This window comes from Panthera leo, chromosome C1 (genome assembly GCF_018350215.1).
Source record: "Panthera leo isolate Ple1 chromosome C1, P.leo_Ple1_pat1.1, whole genome shotgun sequence".
In the NCBI taxonomy this organism is placed as follows: Eukaryota; Metazoa; Chordata; class Mammalia; order Carnivora; family Felidae; genus Panthera; species Panthera leo.
Genome location: NC_056686.1, coordinates 148,046,018 through 148,068,092, shown reverse-complemented (window position 1 = coordinate 148,068,092; position 22,075 = coordinate 148,046,018). Strand labels below are relative to the sequence as shown.

Genomic DNA, 22,075 nt, shown 5'->3' with positions numbered 1-22,075 from the left:
ATATTTATTTATTTTGGAGAGAGAGAGAGAGACAGACAAACAGACCGAGTGTGAGCAGGGGAAGGGCAGAGAGAGGGAGACACAGAATCTGAAGCAGGTTCCAGACTCTGAGCTGTCAGCACAGAGCCCCACGTGGGACTCGAACTCATGAACCATGAGATCATAACCTGAGCCAAAGTCGAATGCTCAACCAACTGAACCGCCATGCAGGTACCCCTAATTATTTTGCTTCAATTGGCTATCTGGACTTTTCTAGTAGATAGGAGATTTTATTCAGTGGTAGTTTAGGTTCAAGGCATTAGTACAGTGTTTATACTATTTTGTTCTCATGGGGGGAAAACCCTTATTGTGTTCTGGCATGAAATTCACCAACATTAATAAAGACACTTGCAGTTACCATGCCTTGTTAGTTATCATGCCTTGTTAGTTACCATGGCTTGTTAGCAAGACACTGGCATTTTGTGTAACTTCTTTAAATTACTTTAGATTGGCTAGCAGAATTTAAAAAGCTCTGCTAAAAAATATTGAGCTTATTATAATGGAAGTCAGAACTTAGGTATTACAGATGTATATTAATTTTTATTCAAGATGTGCGCATTATTATCTACCACTTAAAATAGAAACTAAAAGTTGCATTCATAATATTGAAACTATGTTTGAATATTAGTATCTGTTAAAAAGAATAATTGTAGTCTTCTAAAAGTATGTTCATCTTATGACATGATTTATCAGATTGCAAATGTTTTCTCAGAGCAAAATTTAAGAATTTTAATCATAACAAGTGTTTATTTTGGAGGATCTTCTGATATCAGGTATATTAATGTAGAAAAAAATTACTTCTCCAAAAATGGAACATTCTAATATCCAAATAACTTTATTTTGTAGTCATGAGGTTAACAGAACCTGTTTGACTCATGTTGTATTTTGCTTCATGTAAGAAAATTATTGTGTTATTTTTATTAATACAGAATATGCTTTGTTTTAAATGTAGTTATGACATTCATTGAGCCACCACCAGTCCCTGATAAAAAGTCACTTTATGAACAGAAGCTTGAAATTTCAATATAGCTAAAGGCTAAGGATATTGTTCTGGTGATGGAATCAAGGGTGTAATATAAACAGCACCCCCTGCTGTATAAGAAGATTAAAGCCATAACATAGAGTCCTTAAATCAGCATATAATTTCCCAAAGAGCTTTGAGTAACTTTGTGAATGCTTTTTATAATTGGAGGATAGAAAAAGTGAGATATACAGTTGTTCCTTGAACAACACGGTTTGAACTGTGTGGGTCCCCTTATACAGACGTTTTTCCCCCAATAAATACCGTTTAGTACTATAAATGTACTTCTCTTCATTATGATTTTAACATTTGTAATATTAAAAAATTTTTTTAATATTTATTTATTTTTGAGAGAGACAGAGACAGAATGCTAGTGGGTTAGGGGCAGAGAGGGAGGGAGACACAGAATCCGAAGAAGGCTTCAGGCTCCAAGCTGTCAGCACAGAGCCGGATGCAGGGCTCAAACCCACAGGCCGTGAGGTCATGACCTGAGCTGAAGTCGGACACTCAACCGACTGAGCCACCCAGGTGCCCCTTAACATTTGTAATATTTTAATTGCAAGAATATTTTATAGAATATAGATAACATACAAAATATGTGTTAATTTTGACTATTATGTTGTCAGTAAGGCTTCCAGTTGACAATAGGCTATTAGTAGTTAAGTTTTGGAAGGAGTCAAAAGGTATAGGTGGATTTTCACCTGCAGGGGGTTCTATGTTGTTCAAGGATCAACTGTATTTTCAGTCATTCAAATAATTCCTGGTTGTTCTAGCCTTTTAAAAGAAGAAGGAAACAAAGAAAACGACCATTTTAGCTGTCTGTATGCAGGTATTAGGAAGCATTGCCCTTGCAACTGATAACAGTTTGTTTTATGCAATGTTTTAAAGACAGTAAAAATGATTAAGAGATGGCTTTTTTCTTTATAACTTTACATTCTAGAAATGTAGTATGGTAAAAGATTGCAAATAATCATGAAAGTTCAAAAAAAACCCCAAAACATGTCTGGGAAATTCAGGAATACTTCTTGGGCAATATGTTTTTGAAATAGTTAAGATAGATAAGATTATAAAAGGCAAAAGAAGTAAAAAAAAAAAAAAAAAAAACCCGTTACGTAGGTGGGGGATGTGAAGTAAAAGAACGTGACCAAAAATATAACATGGGAAACATTTGTTACTTAAGTACCAATTATGTTTCACACATGCCAGGTATTGGGGATGCTGAGATAAATCAGATTCAGTTTTTGTTCTCAAGGAGCTAAAATCTTAGTTTACCAATTATTTGCATAGAAGTGATAGTTAAAACAGTGAAAACACATGAATAACTGAGAAAGAAAGAATACAGGGGAAAAAAAGATAGCTGGACAAAATCTTTAAGAATGCTTAACAATTAGAAAAGAGAATCCAATAAAGCAAACCAGAAATATTATTAAAAGATACAGTTAAGAAGATGATCAAGACCGTTCCATGACCTGGAGCTTAAGGGTGAACATGGATTTTGTGTGTGTGTGTGTGTGTGTGTGTGTGTGTGTGTGTGTTTTAAGTCCCCCTCACTCCCCTGAATGTGGGTTTTAATAAGGAAGAGGCACTCAGAAAGGCCAGATTTATACAGAGAGGTTAAAAATGAGACATGTCAAGATTAGACATCATCATCATCCTGATGATTAGGAAAACTTTAGTAACTTTATAGACAAAATGGAAGAGAGGCTTGAGGTTTGGCACAAATAGTAAAGATCCCAAGAAGTGGGGAGGGAACAGACATACAGGTAAGACTTTTATTTCAAGGTTAACTCAGGAGAGATGGCAATGAGATTGAGAAGGAAGAATAGATAGGGTCGGTATGGTAGGAGATTGGGGGAGTCATGCTAAGAAGTAAGGAAATGGAAATGTGGAAACTGTGGGTAGAGTGCAACTTAAGAGTTTAAGATGTTTTGAGGTGGTAGAGTTTTGAATGATCAAAACCAATATGAGACCTAAATGGAATCAAGGAGGAAGTGGTAATTAAAAAAAAAAAAAAAGTCAGGGTTAAGTGTCCGACTTTGGCTCAGGTCATAATCTCACAGTTTGTGGGTTTGAGCCCCTCATTGGGCTCTATGCTGACCGATCAGAGTCTGGAGCCTGCTTTGGATTCTGTGTCTCCCTCTCTGTCTGCCCCTAATCCCTGTCTCTCTCTCAGAGAGCTCTGTCTCTCTCTCAAAAATAAATAAACATTCAAAAAAAAAAAAAAAAAAGTCAGGACCAGGGGTTGGTGAAGTAAGGCAAAAGAAAGCTAGGAAGTATACTTCCTGTTCTGATTGAAGGTCTTTGAAATAAGTCCCATGGATGTACTTTTCATGAGTAGTGAATTAATTTGTTCAACAGATATTTACTGTATACTTTGTATGAAACACCATTTTTGGGTGTTTGGAATCTATTACTAGCTCCTATATATGAAAGTACCAGTTTAAATAATACTGAAATATTAATTAACTTGTTTTAGACAATGTGGTGTAAAAAATAGTTCAATAGTATTTAAGTTATGTTCAACTATGAGTTTCTTGAGGTCAGGGATTATGTCTCATTCTTCCTTGTATGCCAAATACTAAACATAGCACCTGACACTTCATAGGTATGTTTATGAAATGCCTGAATTACAGAAACTTTTGAATAAAGAACAGAATAATTCTGGAAGATTTTTACATGGAATTAGTATCTGTGTATTTTAAAAGGTGGTACAAAAACAATACTGAAATTATATATAGTGTTAAGAGATTTTAATGAGAAAGCTATTTTTTATATCATTGACTTCTAGATTCTTGCTATAAAGGCAAAAATACAGTAAAAAATATGAAATGCATTATGAAATCATTTCTCTTCTGTGTACAACTGTATCCATATATGGCAGAGGAAATCTCTAATGTGTATTTTTGATAACGCATGGCATCACTATAATCATTATAATGTGGTCCTAGTGTTTTTTACTAAATACAAAAGTGATAGGCCAATAGGGAATAAACCCTAAAGATTCCATTGTCACCTGGGTGTTTTCTATGCTTTAATTATCTTCACCAAGAGTTTTACAAGAAAGAGTAAAAAAATAGAATAAGTTAGCTTCTTTGTAATGTTGCTGGGCATAAATGTAACTCTGTGTACAGGACTATGCTTTCTTTTTTCCATTTGAATCTATGGTGAGTGAAGCTCATATTTTGTTGAAATTCTAGATTCACTTCCTTCTAGATATCCACTCTTTTTAGAGTTAAAAAAAAAAGAACATTTTTGTTATCAAATTGTGTATGATTGGTTCTTGATTACTGCTGCAAGAGTGACAACTTCATTTAAGTATTGTTCATGTTTTCTGTTCACGAGACTCCAACATTTAGCTCATTTACTTCACAAAAATAAAATTGATCTTTTAACTATGCATCTAGGAACGTTTACTACTAATTCATTAGCTGTTATGAAAGTATTTCGAGCAGTTTCTGACCCTTTATAATTTCAATCTGTTCTGAATTTTTATAATATTTGTGTAGTTTTGAGTTTACCCCACAGATTTTTTTCATATTAAATCATTTTTACATAAATAGAGTTGACAAATATAATTTAAGAATTATTATTTTATAAAATATAAATGAAAAGTGATTCTAAAATCCTCAAACTGGAGTGGTTAGTTTAACTTGCTTATCAAGAAAACTGATGTAGAAGGAAAGGTAACTGATCATAGTATGTTTATAAATGAAACATTTGATTAAGGGCATCTGATTGATGAAGTTGAAATGATTGGTAAGAACCAGGGATTTTACCTGTGAAAATAAATAAATACTATTTCTTGATGTTACAGTTCATTTTTTAGAGAAACTAGCTGGGTTTTTGAGACTTTGCAAAAAAAAAAAAAAAATTTACACAATCTTTCTGGTGACCTGTTGCTACTCTTAGTGATTTTGAATGACCTTTTCTTATAGTATGCCCTATTTTTGTTTTGACTCAACTTTAGTGCTAATGTGGTCTAGAATTCTGATAACACAAAAGTACCAAATTCACAAAATTTCTGTTTAGGCTGTGATGAACAGAAACAGAGATTGGCTGACTTAGAAAGGATACCCAAGTCTGTCCTTCCCTTGTCCTCTCCCTTACAGTTTGTTTGTGGGCCTTCTTGCAAAGGCACTTTGAGGATCTTCCCGTGAGATCCAGTTACTGCGTTGTTATAATGGGAAATTCACCCTCAATTGGAACTTTTTACCTGATAAGTTGATATAAGATATAGTTGATGCAATTTATTTAAATCTTACTACTTCAGTTAAAAAGTGTTTTGTTATTTCAGTAAATAATGCAGAGTTTATATTAATCTCTGAAGGTGGACTGTGACCTTTTTGATGACTTCCTCTTGGTTTTCAGGAATAAAAAAAGCAGAGGAGATATTTCCTTGATAACTAAATGACAACAAAAGTTTATTTATTTTTTTTAACTTACATAATTACATTTCTCAAATGTATTATGTTAAGCCTAAATTGCAGTACACAGTTAGGTATGGTATAAGCAGGAGATAATAAGGAAGACTTACCCTTATTTTGACACAGAGCATAATAGTACCTTTTACACAGTAAATTCTTAAAATAGCCTAGAGTGTGGGATTTGTTATTCTGTTTTCATAGTATCAGGCCAAGGAAACTTAATTATTTCCTGGAAGTTAAAGGAAGGTTTCCAAGTATTAACAAATTTCCTGCTATGTCTCTTACAAAATATGAAAAATAAGTCATGGTTTTGATTGTGTAACATTTCAAACTGGAATCATGACACTCAGAACTGGATTCTCTTTAGAGTGGAAATTGAACAGTCACACATTTGAATTGAACATGATCTTTCCATCACAAAGTTCAAAAAGACTTTTGTATTGATAACCACCCTTAGATACATTTAGAAATATCTTAGTAGGTTTATTTATTAAATCTTTACGTTGTCTTTTACATTGCTTTATTAGGCCAAAATATAATCTGTTTTTGGTATGCACACTCCTCACCTCAGAGGTATTGGACAGAGACCATAGCTTCACTTCTAGTACATGGAACTGGGAATGCTTTGCCCAGAGTGTATGAGAATCTGAGTAATGGTTGGTGACAAATCCTGGACTGACTTCTTTGGTTTTCAACCTTATGTTAATAGAACGTTTTTATTTTCATTCTTATGAGTGTAAAATTTTGCTAAGAATGTAATGCATTAACAGAAAGTTCACTTCAGCAGGTCAAACTATATAATTAGTGAAAATTATGTACCTGAAACATTATTTTTCCAATCTCAAATTCAAAGTAAATAAGGTTATACCACTCATTTTGATATTTAGAGTACTTCAGTATTTCTAGAAATATTCTATAGAGTGTGAAGAGCAAAAATACAAAAGAAAAAAGTGTAAAATAGAAATTTAATGGATAAGAAATTTTAATTATGAACGCTGAAATCAGATAAATCTCATCTGTTTTTATAGTACAACTTTAAGTGTGTTTTTTTCCCTCCCAGGACATTTATTCAGAGCAGCTGGGGATCAACCGTTTAACCTGTCCACAGTGTCGAGTGCCTTCCCAATGGTCAGCCACCCAGTCTTTGGTCTACATTCAGCCAGCTCAGGGCATTCAGAATTTGGTGGTTTGGGGACACTTGGTACACCCACAGCCTTAGCCGCACATCCCCAACTAGCATCTTTTCCAGGTAAACATCTGTTACAAACAGTGTTCAAGGAGAGGAGGAAAGCTTGAAAATGTTCAAGCGGTAATTTGTTTATTAAATTGAACAAAAAGAGTAGTCTAATGCCTGGTATATTAAAACTCTTGTACAAGAATTGGCTCTATCCTATTTACCATGTGCAAAAAACCCCACACGATTTGTGCTAGGTGGTAGTGCAATTATAGATATTCAAGTGTTTAGAGAAGGGGGCATCTGCCACAAAAGTGAATAATTAGGCCATGTTTTTCTCATGCCTTTTATTGAAATATAACATGCAGGGAGGTGTAAATATCTTAAGTGTAGAGCTTGATGAACTTTCCTCAGCTTTATTTAAATTTTTAAAAATTATTTAACTCAGAGTGGAAAGTACATTCCAGTTCTTACAATCAATATATCTATACTTTTATTTTGAGTTCTCACTTCCTAAGGAAGATGAACTTGGCTCTTAAATTTCTATATTTTTCCATATTTGATAAGAACAACTATAGATTTGCACCACTTGCATAGCAGCAAGACCAGAATTATCCCAATTCTATAGATGAGAATTCAGGAGCTCCGTAGGACATCAGTTAAAGCTTAAATTGGACAAACATGCTATGATTTGTCTCATTATGTTATTTTGAAAGTCTAAACTTTAATGTGTTTCTGGTGATTGATTTTACTTTAATAAATTTTAGTAAGGGACGCATGGTTTAGTGTTACATAAAATAGCTTAAAAATTAGAGCATAATTCTAGAGACAAATAGACCTGAATTTAAATGTGACTGCTACCTTGAACAAGTAATATGACCACTCTGCCTCAGTTTTCTCATCTGAAAAATGAGGATAAATAATAGTACCTGCCTCTTAGTATTCTTGTAAAGATTAAGGATAAGCCATATCAGTACTGATTGCAAAGTTTAGCATATATAATTAGTACATAATTGTAGTTATCATTATTATTTCCTCTTGCCCACTTTAATGGGTAATAAATTGTCAAGTGCTCCTTTAAAAGGAAACAAGTATCTCATTTTAACTATATACAGAATGGAAAGATGGTTAGATGTATATTTCAAGTACTGTTTTTTGAGTCATATTATTCCTTTAATTCAGTTGTTTGGGAGAGAGGAGCTGAATGGGAGGGATAATGTGACTGCAAAGTTAAAATGAAGTCTTAAACTAAGTTTTAGCATTTGCTTTAAAAATACTGATAGGAATTTATTTTGGCCAGTTTCTAGCATGGTTGCTTGGCAAGATGATCAATTCAATAGATATTTGCTGAAATCTAGGATTTCTGAACAAAAATCAAAATAGATAGTAGTAATATAGTTACTAATTATCTTAAAATTTTTTAAATCATTTTATCGTAGTTATCAGACCCAGATTTATCTGGTATGTAATTTGAGGAAATTCTTAGATGGTAACTTAAATTATCATACCATACATAGCTTTTGAGTATTACTAAGCCACGATATAATTATTATATTATTAAAATCAGATACTATCTGCACTGATAGTTACCAGTGATAATGAATAGTTTATCACAGTGATAAATGATAGTTATCAGTTGTAAAGAGTTACTCATCTGGATTTAAATACTGTTGATAACTTCCACTGTACAGAAAAAAAGTTAATAACTTCTCTAGCCTACCTGGACTATTCACTCATTCATTTATTGTACAAAGTTCTTTGAGCATCTGTCATGTTCTGTGTGTTGAGGAATACACTCACATTGTATGTGGTGTTTATAGTTTTTAGGAGGTAGATAAACAATTACAAGCAGTCTTTGATGGTGAAAGTATTGTCTATATAAGCATACTGTTTTTGCCAAATGAACAGAGACTATGTCCAGACCCAGAGGACTCATTTTTCAAGTTGTAGATTTGGTATAATTTAAATTTAAATTCTCTATAATTGCCTTTATTTAAAAGAGTAATCATTTAAATGCCAAATTTTTGAAATCACCTTAAAAAATAAGACACACAAGGAAGAAATTACTAGAAATTTTAAATAAGGAATAATTTATTTCAGATGATTGAATCAATGATGCAAAATAATTTCATGGATATTAGTGTGATATTATTTCCTTTTTATATTGAAATAGCCTTTCACAGTCATCTCTTTTAAAATATTTATGATTTTTGATAATTATATTTTTGTATCATCATGAATTCTGTGAAGCATCTGGCTGTATCAAGCACAAAAGATTTTAAAAGTCTGCTATATTTTCTAGGTTCAATATCATCTAAAATATTAAACTCTTACAGTTGAATATGACTAATATTGCCAATATGCTGTTACCTCATTTAAATACATTTGAAAACTCATCATGTGCTGGGTTATGTACTCCCTATTTTGTATATTTTATCTTATCAACAAGCTAGTTTGTGAGTGACTAAATTTGCTTTCTATTTTCTTAAATTTGGAAGATAAATAAGCTTGTCGCTTAACAAAAATTATATTATTTCTTATGAAATATTAGACATTTGCAAAGTTTAGTCAGAAGCTTTACCATCTTCATATTTTTATTTGATTTATTGTATTTACTTGTTTGTTTGTTTGTTTGTTTGTTTTACCTGTAGTGTCAGTTTAAATATACCATATTCATTTTCCAATTTTTTTTTCTATTCCCCATTGTGTACATATTTTATAGTAATGCTCTAAAGTACAGTGTTATGGTTATGTTTTTTTCTGAGGTTATATGTAAAGTATTTGAATCTTATACTTTGATTACCTTACTGATTTGTTGGTTATTTATAAAGTCTATACATTCAGCTGTAATGCTTTAATTATAGACTCTATATTAAATAATATAAATGCCTTTAGGAAACCTCAGTCCCTTTTTATTATCTATCTGGTACCTAGGTTTCAAACCTATAAATAATAATAGATTGCAACTGTGCTGATACAAGCTCCAAATACACAGTTTTTCTTCCCACCTACATGCACTTCTTTCATCTAAACAGTGGATAAATGATTAATGCCTTTGTATAGTTATTCTTGGTTCAGTTTCCGTCATTCAGGCACTGCTAAATATGCATTGGTGTCATTTCACTAGCAGCGCCTTCCTGCAGTGCGGAAGAATAGTTTTTGCAGTTTTCTGCTTATGCTGTCTCTTAGACCTTTTAGAATAGCAGGTACCATGAACATTTCACTTGGCAAAATCTGATGATGACGGTGAATATTGCATTACATTCTATTTTTAATGAAAAGATATTCCTGCAAAAGATTTAAAGATCACACAATACCCTGACGAATATTGAATGTTTCTTATACTATATTATTGGGGTTTTTTTTTTCTATAATTTCCTTCTGGTAGTTACAATCAAAGAAAAATATAGCATATCTCTTTGATGATTAGCCTCAAAGGTAATAAATGATTTGTTACTCTGGTAGGTTAGCCAAGTGGAAAGATTATTTCTGAGATTTTAAATGGGGTAATACAAGACTTTCTTTTGGATTATTTTCAAATCTCTTCTTAATCTTCACCTTTTTTGGAAAATATATTCTATAAAATTTGGCTTCTCTCCTTTTCTAAAAGTTTAAACTAAGAGCCACTGTTTGAACATTTAAATTGCATTTGATGATTTTCTACCATTGAGTCATTTTACATTATTAAAACAATCATCGTAATTATGAGAGAAAATATAAACAAAATCCAAGTTTTCTTCATTAAATTTATGGAGAGGAATTTTATAAACCTTTCATATTTTAATATGACTTGTTTTGGAAATCTTTGAATGCTTTTCATTTCTTAGAAAAAAACCCACGCTGATTTTGATATCTTTATGTTTTTGTTTGAGTATAGAATATTTTCTTTCATAAATGCATTTGAGGTATACCAGTTTACAGTAGCAGTCTTTGTATTATTATTTATGATTTATCAGACCCAGATTTATTAATATGTAACTTGAAGAAATTCTTAACATAGGTTGTAGATGGTAACTTAAATTCTAAGGTTTTAAAATAGATTAGTGTATTCTTAAATATTGTTTCTTTGCTAATTTTGAAAATTATGGTTTAAGTTATCAAAGAGTCAAATAGTTCTTTAATATTCCAAGTTTTCCATTTTATTTTTAAAACCATAGACTACCTTTATTCTTCATAAACTTGAACTCAAGGAGCTGCTAAGTGAAGATCCTTGGATATTATCTTAATGAGAGGAATGATGAGTGTACAATATCTAATCAACTATCTTATAGTTAGATGATCAGAACTATGTGTGATTCAGCAATTTTGTTCCAAGATGAAACTTGAAAATTACAAGAATTGTTACATCAACTAGAAAGTTAATTCACGTACTTTTGTTTGTTTGTTTGGTGTTTGGTTTTGAGGTGCAGAATGGTGGCGAACAACAGATGTTCATACTCGTACAGGGGCGACCTTCTTTCCACCATTGCTGGGAATTCCACCGCTGTTTGCTCCTCCAGCCCAGAACCATGATTCTTCTTCCTTCCATTCAAGGACTTCAGGAAAAAGTAATAGAAATGGTCCTGAAAAAGGTATTTATATTAACTTAAGTGAGGTCCTACAAGTGCTCCATTTCAATGCCTATTTTCAGTAGAGTTTAGATTTAATGACATTTATATAACATTGTACTAGACACATTTTTCATACTGTCTTGCTTAATCTTACAATGATGACTCTTAGAGATTGGAAGTATTCTCATTTCTCATCCAAGGTTAAATAAGTGATTCAAGGACCACTTACATGTAAATGTGGCATGGGCAGGATTTGAACCCAGGCCTTCTAACTCCCAGCTCCACTGCTTTTTCCTCTGTATCTCATTACCTCTTTTGTGTAACCCAAAATAAGATATTACTTCTTCTGTAATTCAGCATTAAATTCATCAAAATTAATATCCAAGTCCTCCTTTTTTCTTTTAACTGATTTTTAATATTGCTGTAGTTGATAACTGTTGCTAGAAGAGCATCTGCAAATTATAATAGCATTTTAGATGGTTTATTATTATCTTTTTTTACTTGAGTAAGAGTTGTCAGTGGGTTTGCTCTGAAAGGGGAAATATTTGCATTTAATTATATTTCTTTTTTCTTTGTTTTTAATTTTATTTTTAATTTTTTAAAAATTTACATCCAAATTAGTTAGCATATAGTGCAACAGTGATTTCAGGAGTAGATTCCTTAGTGCCCCTTACCCATTTAGCTCATCCCCCCCTCCCACAACCCCTCCTGTAACCCTCAGTTTGTTCTCCATATTTATGAGTCTCTTCTGTTTTGTCCCCTTCCCTGTTTTTACATTATTTTTGTTTCCCTTCCCTTATGTTCATCTGTTTTGTCTCTTAACGTCCTCATATGAGTGAAGTCATAGGATTTTTGTCTTTCTCTGGCTGACTAATTTCACTTAGCATAATCCCCTCTAGTAACATCCACGTAGTTGCAAATGGCAAGACTTCATTCTTCTTAATTATATTTCTAAACGTTATTTTAATTGAAGTGAAATTCAGATAAATATAAAGTTACCATTTTAAAGTGAATAATTTAGTGAAATTTAATGTATTCACAGTACTGAACAACCACTACCTCTATCTAGTTTCAAAACATTTTCATCACTCCAGAAGGAAACTCCATACCCCTTAAGCAGTTTCTCCTCATTCTTCCCTCCCCCAGACCCTGGCAACCACTAACTTGTGCTCTGTTTCTATGGATTTACCCATTGTCAATATTTCATACGGATGGAATCATCCAATATGTGACTTTTTGTGTCTGATTTCTTTCACTTAGCATAATGTTTTAGAGAGTCCTTCATATTGTAGCATATATCATTACTTCATTCCTTCTTATGACTGATTAATATTCTTTTGTATAAACATGTTTATTTTTATTTTCAAGGTGTAAATGGGTCAATAAATGGAAACACTACATCATCTGTATCTGGTATCAACACACCTGTACTATCCACTACTGCTTCAAGTTCTGTGGGACAAAGTAAAAGTATAAGCTCAGGTGGAGGAAATCGAAAATGTAATCAGGAACAAAACAAAAACCAGCCTTTGGATGCTAGAGCTGACAAAATAAAAGATAAGGTAAGTTACTCTTCCTTCTAGGACAAATATACAACAGATCATTCTAAAGGTCAAACCACCTGACTCCGTGGAATCATTTCTTATGAATTACCAACTCTTATTTTTACACGTTTATTTTTATGGTGTGATGCTAATATTATGTCTCTTAAAAATTAAAACTGTCAGCACCAGTATAAATAATACAAATAGCAATAATAGCTAAGATTTATGGAGAACTTACTACATACCAGCTCTACTCTAATCATTTTGCATATCACACCTATTTTAATCCTGTCTATACCTCTAATGAGCTAGGTATTGCTATTACACATGGGGAAACAGAGCCTCAAAATAGTTGGCTGGTAAGTGGCCAGGATTTGAAGTCAAGCAGGTTGACCCCAGAGCCTATGTTTTTAGGAAAACAAAAATAAGAAAACATTATGGGAAGTTTCAAATATATAGAATAGACAGAATAGCATAATAATCTTGTGCACCTATTACTCAGTTTCAGCAGTCATCCCCTCATGGCCAATTTTATTTCATTTTATCCCCAACTATGCAGGTTATCAATTTATGCCTTTCAGCTCTATAAATTCACCCTCTTCTCCTTTGCCAATTGGCACAATGTTAGACTTTGTCAGCAGAGGATCTTGGAGAATCCCTGGAAGAGGAAAGGGCTTCTGTTTCTGTTTCTGGTGTTTTCTTCTTGCTCTTATGCCGTGGTTGCCAGTGGGTAGCTTTGTCACCAGCTGGCTGCTTCTCCACGGGCTCTGTTCAGGAGAACTAGTAGTACACCCATTCTAGTGGGTTTCATGGGCATCCCAGCAGGGACCTTATTAATAAGTTTTACCCAAACAGCAGTGGGTGCCTTTCTAGCTAATTTTACTGGCACCCTAGCTCGGAGGTTTCCAGCAACTTTTCCTGGCACTCCAGCTGGCATGTTTTCTATTTGCCAGCCTGACCTGTGATACCTCAGTTAGCTTTTCTGCCAGACACTGGGCAACAGCCACCTCCTCTCCAACAAAGTCTGAAGTTCAGCCTTGGGTGAATGAGGTTGGAAGAGAGAGACTGTCTTCCAAGTTTACCTTTATTTTAGTACTGTACCTGTGCCCTACAATAAGTGGCTACTCCATACATCTGCTATTTCAATATTCTTTTTTTTCCCCTGTTAGGGCTGCATTATTTAATGTTCGGATAAGTCAAATAAGCCAGTGCAATAGGGCATGAATATTAAAAAGGGGATATAGTGATGGAGAGGAAGACAGGTTTATCATTATTTGCAGATGACAGTATCTATTATTATTGCTTTGCTATTTGATAGTTGCAATGCCTCTTTTATATAGTTTTGTGATTTAGGTCAATTTTTAAGGAGGTCTTCAGGCATTTGTTAAGAGGCACAGACATAGGGAGGTGAATATAGGCAACATTTAAACTTTGGCAGCTCTGAAAGTTATTTTTATGTGCTCACTGCAATAATCCTAACTGGGGGGAATTTTAGCCAGTGACTTACAGAGGCCATATTTATTTAAAGGGTGGGCTCCTAGGATGCCAGGCAGTGATGTGGGTGGAAGAGGCCTTTTTCTACCTGCCTGTCCATGAGTTTCTTCCACCTCTAGAGGCTTTCAACAAGCTGGGACCCTAGTATTATATGCAAGGCAGTCAGCTATAATTAACTGCACAACATTGGGCCCTCACAAGGCTGCCTTGCCAAATAACAGCAAACCACATTGTGGTAAACTCTCTCCTTTCGCCAACTCTGGTTATGTGGGACTAGAGCCCTTCCAACAGTGGCCTGCCCACAGCCAGAAATGCATCAGCAGGCTGCACAATGAAGTGCCCTCACCAGGGGAGCCCTGGCCTGGGAAGAGAGTGATGTGCCAGCTCCCTGTGGTTTCTGTATCCTTGCTCTCCCTACACCCAGCCATGTAAGTCCCATTTTCTTTTTCTTTTCTTTTCTTTCTTTCTTTCTTTCTTTCTTTCTTTCTTTCTTTCTTTCTTTCTTTTAAATATTTATCTAATTTATTTTTTAAATTTATATCCAAGTTAGTTAGCATATAGTGCAACAATGATTTCAGGAATAGATTCCTTAATTCCCCTTAACCATTTAGCCCATCCCCCCTCCCACAACCCCTCTAGTAACCCTCTGTTTGTTCTCCATATTTAAGAGTCTCATGTTTTTGTCCCCCTGCCTGTTTTCATATTATTTTTGCTTCCCTTCCCTTATGTTCATCTGTTTTGTCTCTTAAAGTCCTCATATGAGTGAAGTCATATGATTTTTGTCTTTCTCTGACTAATTTCACTTAGCATAATCCCCTCCAGTTCCATCCACGTAGTTGCAAATGGCAAGATTTCATTCTTTTTGATTGCTGAGTCATACTCCATTGTATATATATATACCACATCTTTATCCATTCATGCATCGATGGATATTTGGGCTCTTTCCATGCTTTGGCTATTGTTGATAGTGCTGCTGTAAACATGGGGGTGCATGTGTCCCTTTGAAACAGCACACCTGTATCCCGTGGATAAATGCCTAGTAGTGCGATTGCTGGGTTGTAGGGTAGTTCTACTTTTAGTTTTTTAAGGAACCTCCATACTGTTTTCCAGAGTGGCTGCACCAGCTTGCATTCCCACCAACAATGCAAAAGAGATCCTCTTTTCTCCGCATCCTCGCCAACATCTGTTGTTCCCTGAGTTGTTAATGTTAGCCATTCTGACAGGTGTGAGGTGGTATCTCATTGTGGTTTTGATTTGTATTTCCCTGAGGATGAGTGATGCTGAGCATTTTTTCATGTGTCGGTTGGCCATCTGGATGTCTTCTTTGGAGAAGTGTCTATTCGTTTCTTTTGCCCATTTCTTCACTGGTTTATTTGTTTTGTGGGTGTTGAATTTGAGAAGTTCTTTATAGATTTTGGATACTAACCCTTTATCTGACAGGTTGTTTGCAAGTATCTTCTCCCATTTTGTCGGTTGCCTTTTAGTTTTGCTGATTGTTTCCTTTTGTTTTGTTTTGTTTTTAAATATAATTTATTGTCAAGTTAGCTAACATACAGTGTATACAGTGTGCTCTTGGCTTTGGGAGTAGATTCCCATGATTCATCGCTTACATACAACACCCAGTGCTCATCCCAACAAGTGTAGTCCTCAATGCCTGTCACCCATTTTCCCCTCTCTTCCATCGCCCCCTCCCCATCAACCCCCAGTTTGTTCTCTGTATTTAAGAGTCTCTTATGGTTTGCCTTTGTCTCTATTTGAAACTATTTTTTCCCCTTCTCTTCTCCATGGGCTTCTGTTAAGTTTCTCAAATTCCGCATGAGTGAAAACACTGCTATTTTGTATTCTTTAGAGGTCTGTCTCTCTTAGCAGTTCATATTCTGTTACTAGTTAATAATTCTTTTTTTTAAAGTTTATTTATTTTGAGAGAGAGAGAGAGAGCACACATGTGAGCATGAGTGGGGAAGAGGCAGAGTGGGTAAGAGAGAATTTCCAAGCAGACTCCTCACTGTTAGTGCAAAGCATGCTGAGGGGCTCAATCCCACAAACAGTGAGACCATGATCAGAGCTGAAATCAAGAGTTGGGTGGTCAGTCCTGTAACTGAGCCACCTAGGCATCCCACTAGTTAATAATTCTATATAATAAAATTCCCCTGTTCAAATTGCTGATGTGTTTTCTGCCTTCTGACTAGACTTTATCTGCCATAGAAGTGATGTTATTAGGAGTAGGGTGGATATGCAGATTGCATATGGTAAATTTACTCCAATATTCTCGTTACTCAAAGCCTTTAGATTTCTTCTTCCATATCATACCAGGGAAGCTGTGACATTTCCATGTTATTAAAGGTAGGCAACCACTGAGTCCAGGTTTCATGCATCCAAGCAAGTAAGCTGAGATAACTCGAGCTATACAAACTAACACATTATATCTGGAAGTTCTAGTAAGTGCACCCATATTAGTGAATTTGGTCTGCTCTCATTTGTATTTCCTCTTCAGTGAGGGGTCTTGGTTTATTTTGAATTAAAGTCTTAGCATCAACTGCAAACATTTTGGAAACAAAGATAATAACTAGAGTGGTGTCATCTCTAAATTTTATAAAAACCACGTTCAAGGCCTGGTTTCTGGGGGAAGAGTCAACAGTTTGTGATTGTGCACACATCACTTTCTTCACCCATTCAGCTGTAATATCAAGGGGACTAGGAAGTTCTGACACCACAGCAAAATATAGGTGATATTGGTCCAACCTTAAATCTTCAGATTTCAACATGCCTCCCAGGTTCCAACTTTAATATTAAAGAACTATTTTATAAAATTTTCTTTTGTCCTTTTTCAATACAGCATCAAGCCCCGTATGTTTTCCAGGATCAATTGAACAAACAAAGATTTCTTTCCTTTTGCCCAGAATATTTCACAGAAATATTTCCTCTAGATCTTTTAGTTCCCTTTTCAACAGAAGATAAATGTTTTCCAGAATAAAGTAAAACATATGAAGGTCTGGAGAAGGTCATATGGCAAAGCCAAAAGTCTAATGGTACTCACCACAAAACTCAACAGAACTGTACTTAGGCCCCAAACAAACATTTTCTTTCCTCTTTTAAGCCACCCCACTGAGCAATTGTGATAAAAGACTCTTGGTTGTTTCCTTCCAGGGACACAGGTTTCAGGGTCATATTCTCTACCTGTTGCTCTTTAACTGCTCTTCAATCTTCATCTTATGATTTGTTTCATGGGCATTCCCATTAGTATGAGCTCCAAGGAGCTATGTCCACACTGCTGCCCCCTTCTCTGCATGCACTCCTTACTCCCATAGTGTTTTTTTTAACATATAAAACTAGTATTTTTAATTGAAAAATATGTAATAAAGCTGTTTTCACCTTTTTGGAGAAATGTTCTTTTTTAAATTCAAGTATCATTAACATACAGTGTTATATTAGTTTCAGATGTACAATGTAATGATTCAACAGTTCTATACATTACTTAGTGCTCATCAGGATAAAGATACCCTTAATCCCCTTTATCTATTTCACCCAGCTCCCACCCATCTGCTTTCTGGCAACCACCAATTTGTTCTCTGTATTTAGGAGTAGATTTTTAAATTTCTCTCTTCTTTTCTTTGTTCATTTGTTTTGTTTCTTAAATTCCATATATGACTGAAATCATATGATATTTGTCTTTTTCTGACTGATTTCACTTAGCATGATACTCTCTAGCTCTATCCATGTTGTGGCAAGTAGCAAAATCTCATTCTTTTTTATGGCTGAATAATATCTACTGTAATATATACATCACATCTTCTTATCCATTCATATATTGATGAACACTTGAGTTGCTTCCATATCTTGGCTATTGTAAATAATGCTGAATAAACATAGGGGTGCATATACCTTGTTGAATTAGCACTTTCATTTTCTTTGGATAATACCCAGTAGTGCACTTACTGAATCATATAGTAATTATATTTTAACTCCATGCTGTTTTCCAGAGTGGCTGTACCAATTTATATTCCCACCAATAATGCATGAGGTTTTTTTCTATATGGCCTTGCCAGCACATCTTATTTCTTTTATTTTTGATTTTAGCCATTTTGACTAGTGTAAGGTGATAATTTGTTGTGGATTTGATTTGCATTTCTCTGATGAGTGATGAGTGATGTTGAGTACCTTTTAATCTGTCTGTTGGCCGTCTGTATGTCTTCTTTGGAGAAATGTCTATTCAGGTCCCCTACCCATTTTTAAATCAAATTATTTGGGTTTTTTTTAGCATTGAGTTGTATTAAGTTTTTTATATATTTTGGCTATGAACCCCTTATCAGATGTACCATGAGTAACTATCTTCTCCCATTCAGCAGGTTGCCTTTTTTGTTTTGTTGATGGTTTCTTTCACTGTTGCAAAATCTTTTTACTTGATAAAGTCCTAGTAGTTTAATTTTGCTTTTGTTTCCCTTACCTGAGGAGACACAGATAGAAAAATGTTTCTATGGCTGATGTCTAAGAAACTACTGCCTGTGTTTTCTTCTAGAAGTTTTATGGTTTCATGTCTCATATTTAGACCTTTATTGAGTTTATTTTTGTGCATGGTACAAGAAAGTGGTCTTGTTTTATTCTTTTGCTTGTAAGTGTCCTATTTTCCCAGCACCATTTGTTGAAGAGATTATCTCTTACCCATTGTATTTTCTTGCCTCCTTTGTTGTAGATCAATTGACCATAAAAGTATGTTTATTTCAGGCTTTTTATTCTATTCTGTTGGGCTATGTGTCTATTTTTTGCCTGTAGCACTCCGGTTCTGTTTAGTTTTTGTTGTTGTGTTGTTGTTTTGTTTTGTTTCATTTTGTTTTTTAGAGAGAGCGAGAGCATGAGCAAGGAGGGGCAGAGGAAGAGGGAGAGAGAGAATGTTAAGCAGGCTTCATGCCCAGCAGGGAGCCCAATATAAGGCCTCACAGCCATGAGATCATGACCTGAGCCAAAATCAAGTCAGATACTTAATTGATGGAGTCATCCGGGTGCCCCAGTACCACACTGTTTTGTTTACTACAGCTTTGTAGTACATCTTGAAATCTGGGATTGTGATACTCCAGCTTTGTTCTTCTTTTTCAAGATTAGTTTGGCTATTCAGAATCTCCTGTGGTTCCATACAAATTTAGTAGTATTCTAATTCTGTGAAAAATGTTGTTGATATTTCGATAGAGATTGCATTAAATCTGTAGACAGCTATAGGTAATATGGACATTTTAATAATATCAGTTCTTCCAGTCCATGAGCATGGAATATATTTGTATTTGCTTGTGTCCTTTTCAGTTTCTTTCATCAATGTTTTGTAGTTTCCATATACAGGTCTTTCACCTCCTTGGTTTATTTTTAGGTATTTTATTATTTTGGTGCAATTGTAAGTGGAATTGTTTTCTTAATTTTTCTTCCTGCTACTTCATTGTTAGTGTATAGAAATGCAACAGATTTCTGTAGATTAATTTTGTATCTTGCAACTTTACTGAGTTCATTAATCTGTTCTAGTAGTTTGTTGGTAGAGTCTTTAGGATTTTCTATATATAGTATCCTGTCAACTGCAAATAAGGAAGAAGTTTTACCAATTTGGATGCCTTTTATGTATTTTCCCCCCTTCGGTAATTGCTGTGGCCAGGACTTCTAGTACTATGTACCAGGACTTCCATTATAAAAGTGGTAAGGATGGACATCCTTGTCTTGGTCCTAATCTTAGAGGAAAAGCTCTCAGTTTTTCATGATTAAATATGATGTTAGCTGTGGGGTTTTCATATATGGCCTTTATTATGTTGGGATATGTTCCCTGTAAACTTACTTTGTTGATAGTTTATCATGAATGAGTGTTGTACTTTGTCAAATACTATTATGGGTCTACTGAGATGATCAAATGTTTTCTATCTTTTTTCTTATTAATATGATGTATCACATTGATTTGTGAATATTGAACCACCCTTGCATTTCTGGAGTAAATCCCACTTGATTGTGGTGAGTGACTTTTTTTTGATTCAGTTTGCTAGTATTTTGTTGAGGATTTTTGTAATGTTCATCAGAGATATTGGCCTGTAGCTTCCTTTTTTTTTTTTTTTTTTTTTTTTTCCTTTTTGTAATGTCTTTATCTGGTTTCGGTATCAGGATAATGTTGGTCTCATAGAATGAACTTGGAAGCTTTCCTTCCTCTTCTATTTATTGGAAGAGTTTGCAAAAAGTAAGTATCTCTTCTTTAAGAGTTTGGTAGAATTCACCTGTGAAGCCATCTGGCGTTCGTTGGGAGCTTTTGATTATTGATTCAGTTTCATGACTAGTAATTGATCTCTTCAAATTTTCTATTTATTCTTGATTTAGTTTTGTAAGATTATATGTTTCTGGGAATTTATCCATTTCTTCTGGGTTGTCCAGTTTGTCGGCATGTAATTTTTCAGAGTATTCTTTTATAATCCGTTGTATTTCTGTGATACCAGTTATTATTTCTCATCTTTCATTTCTGATTTTATTTATTTGAGTCCTGTCTTAATTTCTTGATGAGTCTGGCTTAAAGGTTTATCAATTTTTTTTTATTTTTTCAAAGAACCAGCTCCTGGTTCTTTTAGTCTCTTTCATTTATTTCTGCTCCAATCTCTCTCATTTATTTCTGCTCCAATCTTTATTATTTTTGTTCTTTTACTGGCTTTGAGCTTTGTTCTTTTTCTTTTTACTTTTGGTTGCAAGTTTAGATTGTTTATTTGAGATTTTCTTGTTCCTTTAGGTATACCTGTATTGCTATAAACTTCCTTCTTGAACAGCTTTTGCTGCATCCCAAAGATTTGGGACTGTTATATTTTCATTTGCCTCCATATATTTTTTGATTTCCCCTCTGATTTCTTAGTTGATCTATTCATTGTTTTGTAGTGTGTTATTTAGACTTCATGTAGTTGTGTGCTTTCCAATTTTTTCTTGTGTTTGGTTTCTAGTTTCATACATTGTGGTTGGAAAAGATGCATGATATGATTTTAGTCTTTTGGAATTTATAGAGGCTTCTTTTATGGGCTAACGTGATCTATCCTGGAGAATGTTCCACATGTGCTTAAAAGAATGTGTTTTCTGCTGTTTGGGGATGGAATGTACCTCTTAGAAATAGTGCTAAAATCTAATAACATCTGTACTCTCCAGTGCTTCCACGGTATACAAGGCATTGAGCAAGACTTTAGCAGCATACGTATGAAATAGATTCTGTCCTTAGCTTTAGTAAGGAATCTACATCGACATTTCTAAGCAAAATCGGTGCTATTAAAGTAAAAAATATTTCCTGTAGCAAGTAGTAAAAACTTACAGGGGCACTTTTTTAATGATATAAAGTGTTGGATTCTGAGGTACCGTGGTGGTGTCTATAGGCATCTATGTTGAAATGACACTAGAGAGAGGTTGGTTATCAAAGTGAGGGATACTAGAACTTAAAATTTCAGAAAAAGAGCGCTTCTTCCTCTGGGTAAGTCATTGTCTGGCATGAATTTGTGGTAGTAGGTTGTCAAGTAAAATGGGAATGAAGGACATTGGAACTAAGGAAGAAAATTTTATATATTTGTTTTGCCCAGTGTTTTTCCTTTTTAAAAGCTTTTTAAACATTGCTTCGGTAACCTTTTTCATGTGTAGTTTGAAAAAATGTTCTTCAGCTAATTTCAATAATTCCTTCTGGGAGTTGCTATGTCAGTAGTGTTCATTGACAATCATTAAGTCCAATTCCCTCATATAGAATGTGTGATTATTTAGAATAAATGTAGATATTTCAAATTAAACAATATAAGTCACAGACTAAAATACATATATAGCCTGTTGGGGGGGGGGGGGAATAAAACAATTCA

General features: G+C 34.3%; 1 protein-coding gene across 20 annotated transcripts in view; it reads left to right on the top strand.

The window, feature by feature from the left end:
• Nucleotides 1–22,075, top strand: part of BAZ2B (bromodomain adjacent to zinc finger domain 2B) — a 434,498-nt gene that overhangs the window by 308,459 nt on the left and 103,964 nt on the right. For 13 of the 20 annotated variants that reach the window (XM_042948879.1, XM_042948881.1, XM_042948880.1 and 10 more), the window contains 3 exons: nt 6,545–6,733; nt 11,062–11,229; nt 12,577–12,770. In XM_042948879.1, the coding sequence (XP_042804813.1) occupies nt 6,545–6,733; nt 11,062–11,229; nt 12,577–12,770 (551 nt within the window). The remainder of the gene's footprint in view (nt 1–6,544; nt 6,734–11,061; nt 11,230–12,576; nt 12,771–22,075) is intronic. The other 7 variants (XM_042948892.1, XM_042948891.1, XM_042948877.1 and 4 more) reach the window with 3 other exon arrangements.